The 13610-nt window shown below is 41.9% G+C and overlaps 1 protein-coding gene across 1 annotated transcript in view; it reads left to right on the top strand.

Annotated features, from left to right (window-relative positions):
- Positions 1-5478: 5478 nt before the first annotated feature.
- SPATA16 (spermatogenesis associated 16) overlaps positions 5479-13610 on the top strand; it is a 194442-nt gene continuing 186310 nt past the window's right edge. The window contains exon 1 of the mRNA XM_020793822.3: positions 5479-6539. Within this exon, the coding sequence (XP_020649481.3) occupies positions 5937-6539 (603 nt within the window). The 5' untranslated portion in view covers positions 5479-5936. The remainder of the gene's footprint in view (positions 6540-13610) is intronic.

A 13610-nucleotide genomic window follows, 5' to 3' on the forward strand; every position in this document is an offset into this window, starting at 1 on the left:
CCCCTTCTCCTCTTACCTTCACACTTTCCCAACATCAGAGCCTTTTCTAGGGAATCTTCTCATGAGATGGCCAAAATACTGAAGGATCTGTTTTTCCAGTGAGCACTCAGGGTTGATTTCCTTCAGAATGGATAAATCTGATCTCCTTGCAGTCCAGGGGACTCTCAAGAGTCTCCTCCAGCATCACAGTTCAAAAGCATTGATTCTTCGTGGTCAGCCTTCTTTATGGTCCAGCTCTCACTTCCATACCACAGGAAAATATACCACAGTGCATATATATATAACTGCATTTGAAGGCAAAAAGCATATGTAAATATTTATTTGAGGGACAAAATGTGTTGAAATATATGTGAAGAGTTTACAAGCAGGTTTTTGTGCAGTTTTTAATAATGGCAACTTGATGCTCAAGCAGGATAGAAGTTTATAGACCAGTCCTTGTGAAACTTACAGGAAATAGAGTGATTTATAATTTCAGATCCCATTATTTCTATCACTGATAAGGAATATTTCTAGATATTAACTGCACTGTGTTGCTGCCAATCATATGTTCTACTTGGCTAAAGAGATCAGTGGTCTTATTTTAGTGTTCTTTAGGAATTGGTGCCTGAATTTTTTTGCGTTTTTTGTTCTCCCTCCCCTTCTTTTTGTTTTACCTCTCTTTAGATTGTAATTCTTTCTGGAGAATTCCAGTGTGATACAGTGTTTAGCGTATTTGGCAGATCCAGTTTCTGGGCTCCCCCGAACCATGAGATTTATTAGATAACTGCAAACCAGTCACAAACACATGAAATGAGAGCTTGCAAATGCCCCTTCAATCCCAAAGCTTCCTGCTAAATAATTGAGAGACAACTCCTAGTCCTCTTTCTCCAACTGCTTTTATGGTTTTCACCACACAGGAATAGGGGAGGAAAAGTTTGTTTCCTTCCTTCCTTCCTTCCTTCCTTCCTTCCTTCCTTCCTTCCTTCCTTCCTTCCTTCCTTCCTTCCTTCCTTCCTTCCTTCCTTCCTTCCTTCCTTCCTTCCTTCCTTCCTTCCTTCCTTCCTTCCCCTTAAAATTTTTGCATGGTATTCATGGATGATACACCTTACCCTATCACCTAAAATGATAGAGTCAATATAACCTCTTCAGAATCATCTTACTCTCGTGCTGCTGAAGGTATCGAGACCAAATTGCCAACATGCACTGGATTATGGAGAAAGCCAGAGAGTTCCAGAAAAACATCTACTTCTGCTTCATTGACTATGCAAAAGCCTTTGACTGTGTGGACCACAGCAAACTATGGCAAGTCCTAAAAGAAATGGGTGTGCCTGACCACCTTATCCATCTCCTGAGAAGTCTATATGTGGGACAGGAAGCAACAGTTAGAACTGGATATGGAACAACGGATTGGTTCAAAATTGGGAAAGGAGTACGACAAGGCTGTATATTGTCACCCTGCTTATTTAACTTATATGCAGAATACATCATGCGGAAGGCTGGACTGGAGGAATCCCAAGCTGGAATTAAGATTGCAGGAAGAAATATCAACAACCTCCGATATGCAGATGATACCACTCTGATGGCGGAAAGTGAGGAGGAACTAAAGAACCTTGAAATGAGGGTGAAAGACAAGAGTGCAAAAAACGGTCTGAAACTCAACATCAAAAAAACTAAGATCATGGCCACTGGTCCCATCACCTCCTGGCAAATAGAAGGGGAAGATATGGAGGCAGTGACAGATTTTACTTTCTTGGGCTCCATGATCACTGCAGATGGAGACAGCAGCCCCGAAATTAAAAGACGCCTGCTTCTTGGGAGGAAAGCAGTGACAAACCTTGACAGCATCTTAAAAAGCAGAGACATCACCTTGCCAACAAAAGTCCGAATAGTCAAAGCTATGGTTTTTCCTGTAGTGTTGTATGGAAGTGAGAGCTGGACCATAAAGAAAGCTGACCGCCAAAGAATTGATGCCTTTGAATTGTGGTGCTGGAGGATACTCTTGAGAGTTCCCTGGACTGCAAAGAGAACAAACCTATCAATTCTAAAGGAAATCAACTCAGAGTGCTCATTGGAAGGACAGATCCTGAAGCTGAGGCTCCAGTACTTTGGCCATCTCATGAGAAGAGAAGACTCCTTGGAAAAGACTTTGATGTTGGGAAAGTGTGAAGGCAAGAGGAGAAGGGGACGACTGAGGATGAGATGGTTGGACAGTGTCATCGAAGCAACCAACATGAATTTGACACAACTCCAGGAGGGGGTGGAAGATAGGAGGGCCTGGCGTGCTCTGGTCCATGGGGTCACGAAGAGTCGGACACGACTAAACGACTGAACAAACAAACAAACAAATTCATGGATGATACACCTTACCCTATCACTTAAAATGATAGAGTCAATATAACCTGTTCAGAATCATCTTACTCTCCTGCTGCTGAAGGTATCAAGCCAACCATAAGAAGTGCACACTCTATCTTTTCCAATAAGAAAAATATTTTCAAAAAAGCTTTTAAGAAAAAGTAAAGGTCAAATTACAAAGACTGTGACAGGGTCATTTCTGAAAGCCCAGTTTCACAACATGGCCGTCAGAAGTGTCAGAGTGACTTAGCTGCAGGTGGTCTTTTAATGTGACCCTGGTCTTCAGCCATAAGAGAATGTACCGAAAGCATAACTACACGTGTGATTGAATAAAATAGCAGAAAAACACGAGGCTGGGCCGTCAAATGTAGTATTTAATCTGGAAGTATTTTATATTAAAAAAGGACTGCTTTTTCTCCTCAGAAATTTCTTCTCTTCCCTCCACCACAGCCCCCCTTGCTAGAGTGGAGCATGAAGGGAACTAAAATTAGATTGTTTTAAAAGGCAGGAGTACAGCTGCACAATTTCCTTTCCCCACCCCATTTTAAATGGGTTTTCAGCTGGCACTTTTCCATTTGGAAAGGGCTACACGTCTTTGCTGCAGTATTTGTCGTTATTGTGACCCATCATTGTCAGTCCAAGCAAAAAAAGAAGAGTTAATTCTTAAAAACACACAAAGATCAGGATGCTCAGTCGCAGCTGCCAGATAAAGGCACTTTGGAGAATGCAAAGTCGATTTGAAAGAAATTGCTCTCAGCAAATAATATTTGGTGGCCATCTCTCCTTTTCAGTCTCAACATGCTATATTCATTATGAACCTTTTAGATGGAAAGGAAGAGTCGTTTCTAGTTTATAACTAGAATTATGCCTTCAATGGCATACAGCTCACAAGGAATGCAATTTTACAGGACAACTTTTCTGAAAATAAAGAATGGTCAATTTGAGGGGAAAAAGTGATAAGGAAAAGTAAGTTCATCTGACAAAGAAAAAGATTTGCTAATAGTTGTTTCTTAAAGTTGTCAAGTGATTTCTTTCTGTAAACATATTGCATCTACAGAACAGTTGCTCCATATGTTTAAAGTGGCCGAGATTGAAAAGGTCTGGGTTTTGGACTACAACTCCCAGACTCCTCAGCCAGCATAGCCACTGAATGCCAGAAGTTACAACAACATGACTGCTACCCACAAGCCAGTGGCTCTTCTCCATTATTGTTTCCAGCAACTACTGTAATATTTAGTGGCATATTTCATCTACTTTTTACATGGTGTTCAGCTTTTCCTTGTAGGTCCTTGGTTCCTCTTTGGTGCATCTTTTCCATCTTCACAATTATTTCTTTTTTTATTTATTTCTTTTTTTAGTCAATAAATCTTCTGAAATCAATGTGCTATGGCCTGCCCTATATGTGGCTCTTTAAAAGTGCCAGTTGTCTATGATGGTAGATACAGAAATAAATGACTGAAGAGCATATAGCTTGTGGATGCAACCCACCCAACGTAAAGAGTTCCATTGATTTCAATGGGGAAATTAAGGGCATGCATTGACATCACTGAAACGTTAGCAATCCTGCTTGTGGTAGGGCCATGGCCTTTATTGTGCAGAACATGCTTCCTCACCATCCTCGAATCAATCTATACATTACAGAGACCGTGCCATTAGGAGAGCAAATTCCTTACATGCTGAAAGCATCTGATTATCACAACAGATACTCTTCATAGTTCCTTTAACTTGCAAATTAGCTTTCTTGGTTTTGTCCTCTGTTGAAATCACATCTCTGGATCACTAATGTTGGATTAGCTACAATTATAAATTGCAGCGTACAAGTTGGCAGTCAGCTGGATTCAGTCATACTGTGAGATACCTGGATATATGAACTCCTGGATAGCTCAGTGGTTTAGGCATCTGGCTGCAGAGCCAGAGGTTTGGAGTTTGATTTCCCCACTGTGCCTCCTTGACAGCGGCTGGACTTGATGATCCATAGCTCTGCAGTTCTAAGATGATGATGATTATTCTCATGGCAAAGGTTATATACAGAGATCTTTTCCACATTGCTCTAGTATAGACCCCTCAGGCTGGTTCAAGCTGAAACCGAACCTTCTAGCCATCTTAGGGTCTCAATTTTGGCCACCCGGAGTTCCCAAAATACTCACACCTCCTGTCTCATGACACCGTTGTTCCTAGCTTTTATTTCTACATATCTTTCCCCATTTTAAATGCTGAAATATATCTGCCTGGCAGTAAGAGCTTTAAGCTAAATTATGCTATCTATCTATCTATCTGTCTGTCTGTCTATCTATCTATCTATCTATCTATCTATCTATCTATCTATCTATCTATCTATCTATCTATCTATCTATCTATCTATCTATCTATCTATCTATCTATCTATCTATCTATCTATCCATCTATCCATCCATCCATCCATCCATCCATCCATCCATCCATCCATCCATCCATCCATCCATCCATCCATCCATCCATCCATCCATCACTTCCCATAACAACTTGATAAGGCAAAGTAATGAACTGGTATGGGCCTATAGCATGTTTATTTTCCACACAACAATTACTTCACAGGTTAACTTCAAATAACTCCTAACTCTGCCTCTCTGTCATATACATAAGGCAGTGTTCTGTCTGATTATTCTGCTCACCCAGGCCATCCTATGGGCAGAACATTTAAGGAGCTTACATGGGGTGTACCTCCTTGTACATGAAGAGCCCAATTATACTAAAAAGGTGTGCTCTTCAGTCTCTACCTGCACTACAGAGATCACGCTGAAGCTACCAAAGAGATGGGTGCAAACTACTGGTCTGACAGTTTGGCATGGTTTGTTTCCCAGTGAACAGCTGATCTGTGGTTTGGCACCCCGGCCACTCCAGCAGGGATCCAATCCGTGGCAGTGCCCCAGCTCCTCTGAATGCTGATTCTAAGGAGGCACTCACTGGAGAAGGCAGGGCACTGAACCGCAGATCCGATGTTCAGCCGGCAAATGAACTGCACTGAACTGCTGAACCAGATATTTGTGCCTATCTCTAATTGCAACCTTTTCCTAAAATCAACCATAATTCAGCTCAATGTCCCCATTAGCTCCTCACAACAACCTTCTGAAGGGACACTACCCTGAGTAATGGTGTCTGACCAGAAGTCACAAGAAGTCCATGTCTGTGTAGGTATCTGAATCTAGCTCTCCTTTTTCTAAGGAACAAACCAAATCTGTTCAACATACAAAATCTATACAAACAATATTAAAGAAAACAAAAGGAATCCTGCAGGTTGCAGGAGGAGTAGGTTATTTCTGTAAGAAAAGGAATTAAATATGTCTTGTACAATGCCTACAGTACAATAACTCTTTGGGCACCGTACTTATTTTCTTCTGTACAAAAGGGGATATAATTCTGAAGTCTTTAAAAGACAAAAAAAAATCCTTTTGCTCTTTGCAAACTATAAGTGAATTGGCACCATTTGAAGCCAACAGCTGTACGCAAACTGAATAAAACATTTGCTTCACATCATCTATTTGCACAGCTCAGAATTGTAAACTTTCTCACCTTTCCCTCCCCTCCCCCAACCCTTACGATTTTGTGTCTAGCGCCTTATATGAGTCATGGAAGCAGCGATCAACAAAAGTTTTGAGAATGTCACAAATGAAGTATGTCGAAAGGAGAATCTTGCTGAAGAACCAAGAGGAAAAATACATCGGCAAAATGATATTCTGGAAGCTTTGCAAGAGGTTAAAAGTCCCTCAGGGGGAGAAATCATAGAAAATGCAATGGAGAAACGAAAAGCTGAGAAGAACAGCAGCAAGGAAAAACAAAGTAATGATTTAGACAGGTTGAGCCTTAAACGAAAGTCAGAAAGTGATGAAAAACCTCCTGTGAGAAAAGAGCCACGCCTGCCGGAGCCAGAAAACCAGCCCATTGCAGTGTTTCTGTCTCACATCCCCTTGAAGAACCTCATAGAAGTAGAATCAAAACTGGTCTACGTGGATGAGGAAGAGGTTACTTATGAGTTTCTGGATCCACAGGAGACCACCAGTGCAGAAATAAAATGCCCGGGAGCCATAAGCATGGACTCTCCAATACCATCTGATGGGAGTGTTCTCCCACAGATGGACAAATGGCTTCACGTCTCTCTGAAGGATGCCAGTGCTTGCTATAGGCAGAAGAAATATGCTATGGCTGCAGGACAGTTCAGAACAGCTCTTGAGGTAAGAGACCCAAGCTTGACAAGCAAAGTTGTTGAGTAGCTATGACTGGGGTACCACACTTATGGTGCCCACCAATTCTCCTGTCCTTGTGTACTTTTACTACACAAGGAATCCATGTTCCTTTTCATGAGGGGGACTCCAGGAGGGAAGGCCTTCTGAAATGAGCCCTTTGGCCAGAATTTTATTAGATTTATTAAGCATATATACAAGCAATTGTGCAAGATAGCCAACTTATGTGGTCTGCATCTGTCATGCTCCTCTGCTTCCTTGGTCAAGGAAACAGTTGTGCACCTGGCCCAGTAAAATTGCCATTACCTACATGGTTTTTCCCAGTAACATTCTGTTCTTTATGTTCATGTAGCCCTAAACTTTGACAAATGGAAGACAGAAGCCCATTTTGGGCAGTCATTCATACAGAATTAATACATGTTGAGGTCGAGAAAGAAATACAGATTTGATACTCTTTCAAAACTTTTTAAATCAGTAACTTTAGGGGGTAGTTAGAAATCTAACATCCTCTAATTCAGCCTCTTCAGAACATTTGTAATAATGATGATCCAGTTCTTCCTCTAAGGAGCTCAAGATGACCCCCTTCCTACACCTTAAAAACAGCCCTGCAAGGTATATTAGGCGGAGAAGTAATTACACTAGTTATGCTATATTAAATATGTACCACTTTGAAGCTGAGTGGTATTTATAGATGGATGTCTGTCATGGAAATCCAGCATCCAAAACCAAATGCAAAATTAATTTATGAATAAATAAAGTCATTCCTTCAAATCTGTATTCCACTGAGAGACACTAATGGCAGCTCTTTATTTTACCCAGTCCCCATGAGATATGATAAGCTGAGAGGTTATGGCTTGTACAAGATCATCCAGGCAGCATCATGGCTGACTGAGGATTTTCACCTTAGTTTTCCTGGAAACAATCACACATGCTGTCTAAATTGCTGACAACACCTTTCCAGCTTTTGTGTGTTGATTCTCCTTTCTATTAAATCTTAATTTCATTTATTGGGGGAGCGGGTGGTTGCTTGGTCCTACCTCATGCCAGGGGAACAACTACTTAAAATATGTATGTACTACTTTCCTACAGAAAGCTCTCAGTCATGCAATAAAAACTGCAGGCACCTATTTACCAAAAATTCAAACAATAGAGCTATTACTGAAAGACCAGGTTTTTCAGGGGCAACCTGCTATTGAAGCAACATCCTACTGTACCTCTTTGTTGAGTAGCTCCTCCAATAACTGGAACACCTTGCTGGTAAAGAGAGGAAACATAAACCCCACAGTAGTACCGGTAATTTCAGTATGCTGAGGTGGAAAGTGTTGATTTTTCTACCTACAACTCACAGAGTTCTCCAGTTCATATGGCCATTCTGAGAATTGTAGGAATATTTTGAAGCTCTCAGAAATGGAATTTCATTCCTGGCACTGGGTTTCTCTCCAGTAGCTCCCAGCTGGAGGGAACTGACTGTTTAGAAGTTCTGGGTGATCTGGGTCTTATCCATGTACCTGAGGGAATAATTCGTGCTGCTTGTTAAGATCATCAGAAGGGACACATCTTTGTATATTATCTTCTGGAAGGATGAAACTTACTATAAAAGGAACAGTGGGTTCTGCTGCCTTACTCTTGATAGGCATGCCCAATCCACAGATGTGAGGAATCCATGTTCCTTTTCATGAGGAGGACTCCAGGATGGAAGGCCTTCTGAAATGAGCCAACTGCTGCCTCTTTCGTTCCAGTCTTCCATTCATACATGGTACCATTTCTGCTTGTAGGCTTCTGGATGCATCTTGCCCTAAACCAGTAGCAGCTTATTGTAGGTTACATTCTGAAATGCTGGTATTTATGGAGAGTGGGTAATAGTATGCTAATTTGTCTGAAATCATCTGCGTTGCAAGGTTGGCAACAAGCTCCTCCTCTTTGTTTCAGGCCTGTGTCTGTGCTATCAGAAAGGTGGAAAAGGTCAAACAAGGGATTAACTAAAGCACAACAGCGGAGGAGGGGGTCACTGTTGGTCAAGTGACATCCATAGCCAAAACAAGGAAGCCTTTGTTGCTTTTCCCATCTTAAAAAAAACCCAATGGCCAGCCTTGGAGGTGAAACCAGTCTAAAACCTAACCATCACCACCACCACCATCATCTTTGAACTGGGGAGCTAGAAGGACCCTATGGGTCATCACGTCCAGCCCCTGTCAAAGAGACACAGTCGGGAATTGAAATCCTAATCACTGGCTCTGCAGCCAGATATCTAAACCACTGGTTCTTAACCTTGGGTTACTCAGGAGTTTTGGACTGCAACTCCCAGAAGCCTTCACCACCAGCTGTCCTGACTGGGGTTTCTGGGAGTTGCAGTTCAAAAGCATCCGAGTAACAAAGGTTAAGAACCACTGATCTAAACCACTGAATTATCCAGCAGTCAGTTCACTACCACTTCGGCTACTGTCCAATACTCCATATAGAACCACAGGTTCCCAGTTCCTACTCTACTACTCTATGATATGATGAAAACTTAGAAAACTGATTTAATGGACTATATATCTCAGAACTCCCCAGTCTGAGGATTCTGGACAATGCAAGCCAGCAAAATAATTTTTCAAAGTTCTGGACACCGTATTTTTCCATGATTTTTGTTTAAAATCTTTAGACTAAAAATTGAGGGTCGTCTTATACACAGTAGTAAGATGAGGAGAGAACAAAAACAAACAGAGGGGAAAGCAGGGATCAAAGCTCTGCAGGATCACTTTGATCTCTGCTTTCCCCTCCACTTGCTAAGCCCCACTTAGATTTCTTAATTTTGGGTTATAAAAGGGGGGGGTGTCTTATATATGGGGGTGTCTTATACAGAGAAAAATACGACACGTCAGTGCCAGCACCTGTTCATACCTAGAAACTGAGTGTCATCGTACCTGGGTGGATTACTCAGATTCCCCCCTTTAACCTTTCTTTCTCAAGTTTATGAATCTTGAAAATAAAACTTTGTCCAAAGGTCTGTCAGGGAATTCTTAGGATCCCTGAGTTTCCACAGAGGGAGAGAGAAATGACAATATCTTCTTAAGGGACTTCAATGCGTGTTCAGAATTTATTCCTTCCAGGTGCACGTTGACTGGAAGCCAAGGCGATCAGCATTTACAGGAAAGCCATCATAAGGTTCCATCTCGCGTTCTCTGGTGCTGCCAATCTGATCTAATTATATTGGAAATCCTTTCTATCATAATGTTGTAACTCCTACTGTGCTGTGGCTCATAATAATCACATAATGGGTCAGGATTTAGGCATAATCAGATTTTAGCTTCCCTGTCATGTTTCTACAATGTTGCTATAAAACTGACATAATCGCCTAAAAAGGAGGGGAACAGCACCCATTATTTAAACATGTTTATCAAGTTGATGAATGGCAGTTTGCTCTCCCCATCTCTCCTGCTAGATATAGACATAGATATGTTCCTTAACAATGAAAAATAACAGAAATTGGATTACCACTGCTGGGAACAGGGCTATGATAAACTATCATGCTCATGTGCAGATTCAGCCTTAATGTTAGCATCATGCTCTCTTAATCATGGGCGATTGGCTTGTTAAAGCGCTAGCACTCCCCAAGCTGAAGGCCTTATCCAAAGTAGAGCTTGGGAAAGTTGACAACTTTCTGAATTTTCCACCCATTGACTCTTACCCGCTATGGTTGGGACTTTGGGTTTAAATGCCTGGTGAGGTTTTTGATACCATTGACCATGGTATTCCTCTGGACCATTTTCTCTGTGATGGGACTTGGAGGTACTGTTTTACAGTGGCTGTGGTCTTTCCTGGAAGGGAGAACTCAGAAAATGGTGCTGAGAGGCTCCTGTCCGATGCTTTGTCCTGTGGGGACCTTCAGGGTTCTGCTTTGTCCTCCTTGCTTTTTGACATGAGAGACGTCGTCTGGAGTTTTGGGGCTTGGTATGCTGATTCTGATGATACCTATCTCTATCTCTCCTTTTCATCTAATTGCAAGAAAGCTATCTTGGTTCTAAACCAGTGCCTGATATCAGTAACGGGCTGGATAAGGGCAAACAAACTAAAACTTAATCGAGACAAGACAGAGGTCAATCAAAAGACAGATCAGATGAAGGAATAGGGATACAATCTGTACTTGATGGGGTTACACTCCCCCTGAAAACTTGGATTCGCAGTTTGGGTGTACTCCTGGATTTGTCCCTGAGCTTGATGCCCAGGTTTTGGCTGTGGCTTTCTGCAGGAGTATTTTTGCACAATTAGAACTGATCTGCCAACTGCACCCTTTTCCTGGAGATGTCTGATTTGCCTACGGTAATGCATGCCTTAATTACATTCTTGTTGCATTACTGTAATGCAATCTATGTGGGGTTGCCTTTGAAGATGCTTCGGAAATTTCAGCTGGTTCAAAATGCTGCAGCCAGACTTCTGACTAAGGCCAGTTATAGGGAGCATATAATACCCCTGCTATAAGAACTGTACTGGTTACCAATCAGTTTCTGGGCCCAACTCAAAGTGCTGGTCATTACCTATTAAAGCCCTATATGGCTTGGATCCAGGCTATGAGAAGGATCGTATCTTCCCCTTATGAGCCTTCTCAGCATTTGTGATCATCAGAAGAGGCCCTCCTCTTGATCCCATTGCCACTACAGGTACGGTTGTGGGGACAAGAGAGTGGGCTTTCTCTGTGGCAACTTGTAGGTCATGAAATGTTTTCCCTCAGGAGATCAGGCTGCTCCCCTCCCTTTTGTCCTTCTGCCCACAGCTGAAGACCCAACACTTTAGGCAGGCTTTTAACAATCCTAATCAAATCCCGGAATGCCATTTTAGTTCAGATAATCCTTAATGTTTCAATTGTATTTTAATTATTGTATAATTAAATAGGGCTTTTAAAAATGTTTAGCTTATTATATTTTTAGTTATTTTAATACAGTGAGCCATCTTGGGTCTCCCTATCCGCAGAAAAGTGGCCTATAAATAAAATAAACACATGGGAGAAGAAAAAAATCAGAAGAGTCTCTTTCTTTCGTTTTCAGAGCATTTGTGGCTTTCCAAAAGAGAGCCTCTGAAATATGAAAGATTCAGGATTCCAATGGAGAGGTTGCTGGTTTATTTCCTATTACCCTGCTTTTTTGGCCTTTTATTTTATTGATGTATGGAAGGATATCCCACCAGTTTCCTTTATTGTTGCCTGGATTTCCTGGCTGCCTGACCTTTACTCTGTGGACTATTGCTGGATTGAAGCTATTGAAGTGGTAGAAAATGATTATATTGTAGCTGGAGGCTTCTGGAATTTTCAGTCTAAAAAGGTGACATTTCCAAGATCTGAGCAAATTCACACTGGCAGCCTACACTGGAGCATAATCCTCTAGAATACCACATCACAGTCCCTCAGCTTTGCAGTAAACATCCAAGTCCTCACTTCAGTTATCTAGAAATACTGGCAAATTCAGGCCTGGCCTGAATGTCTGGCACCTTCAGGCATCTGCCAAGGCATGATATCCTGAGTGGACCCACCAAAAGTGCCTGGAGTCCCTGTTGGGTGGCTGAGCCTGGGAGGAAGCCATTTTAAATTCCTCGCAGGGTCTCAGAATGGTGCTGCATCAGGGGCAGCGTGGAATATATTTAAAAGATGGCTTTCCAACTGCTACCCTTTGCTACTGCTAGACAAGTCAGAGAGCATGGACAGATGACAGCATTTTGCCAAGGACTTACTCATTTCTGGAGGCAGGTCTGAGCAAGTGTTTACAATCTGCAAAATCAAGCTTGCCCCCCCCCCCCAAAAAAAACTGTTTCTACAGTGTAGTCGGTGAAACTTGTGTGCAAAAGAAGAACCTGGCTGATACAGAACCAGGGCCAAGTGTTAATTCCAACGAAAGTAGATCCATTTAATGAATGGGATTTGTCACCCCTTATTTAAATCTCATTGATTCAGTGGGTTTTCTCTAATTGGAAATAACCATGGAATTGGTTCATTGGAGCTTGCTTTATGTTTGACCCATGTCATTGGTCCTTCTTGGTCAGAGCTGCCTGCTCTAACTGTAGAACTGACCCAAGACATTTTCTTGTCTGAGGTAAAAGAACTTACGGCATGTTCTATTGTACAGAAATGCAACCGGACTGCCTGTTGAGAACTACCTCATCTGTGGCACCTGGTGTTCCCCACCACAACTGGGGCATTTCTGAATGGGCTGATACAGGTACCAATGGTGGGTTGCAGAAGTGCTCACCCTTTCAGAGGCAGAGCTATGTAGCAATTACTAATAATTAACAGCAGCATTATTACATGGTTCAACTACTAAAGGACTTATTTTTATCTGGGTTCACTCTCAGTTATATTACTGCCATTTTTAATGTCCTTGAAACTTGTCATAAATTATAGCTATAATAACAGTGTAAGCATAATAGTGTCCTTTTCTGGCAAAGTAGACATTTTGCATGCACGCGTGCGTGCATGCGTGCGTACGTATGTACATACGTACATACATACATGTGCCTGGTATGCATATGGTTCAGGTAGTTGTGGCATCTAGGTGTGTGCAAGGGGAAAACTTTAGTATTTCTTTCACTTCCTTGTCTTTTGTGGGGCTCCTCTTTCAGTTTCCTGTTCTTTGGGGTACATGCCCTTTTGGTAAACCTGAAAGAAGCCAAGTGTCTCTGGTTCTTTCATTTCAGATTTCTCATTCTGGTATCTGATGCTACACCCAGGTTAGGTCTACAGAACCCTCCAACCTAGTCCAGAAAAAGCAGGCGCAAGGCACGAAGCGATCATCAACAAAAGTCAACAACAGCAGCAGCAAATGAGAAAGAAAAATCAATCATCCACAGACCTACACAGGCACTAACAGTACTTTAAAGTCCACATTTATCATCACATTACCATAGTCATCTTCCTCATCGATTCATCATGAGGAAACAATATAGGTGAGGGAGAGAAATCATCATCCTGATCATAATCAAAATAAAACACACATATATGCACAACTCCAGATTCTCACCCAAATAGCTTCAATCCAGCAGCACAGACGGTAGTCCACCAAGTAAAGGACAGGCAGCCAGTCACTCCAGGGAACG

Source organism: Pogona vitticeps, chromosome 3, assembly GCF_051106095.1.
Source record: "Pogona vitticeps strain Pit_001003342236 chromosome 3, PviZW2.1, whole genome shotgun sequence".
Taxonomy (NCBI): Eukaryota; Metazoa; Chordata; class Lepidosauria; order Squamata; family Agamidae; genus Pogona; species Pogona vitticeps.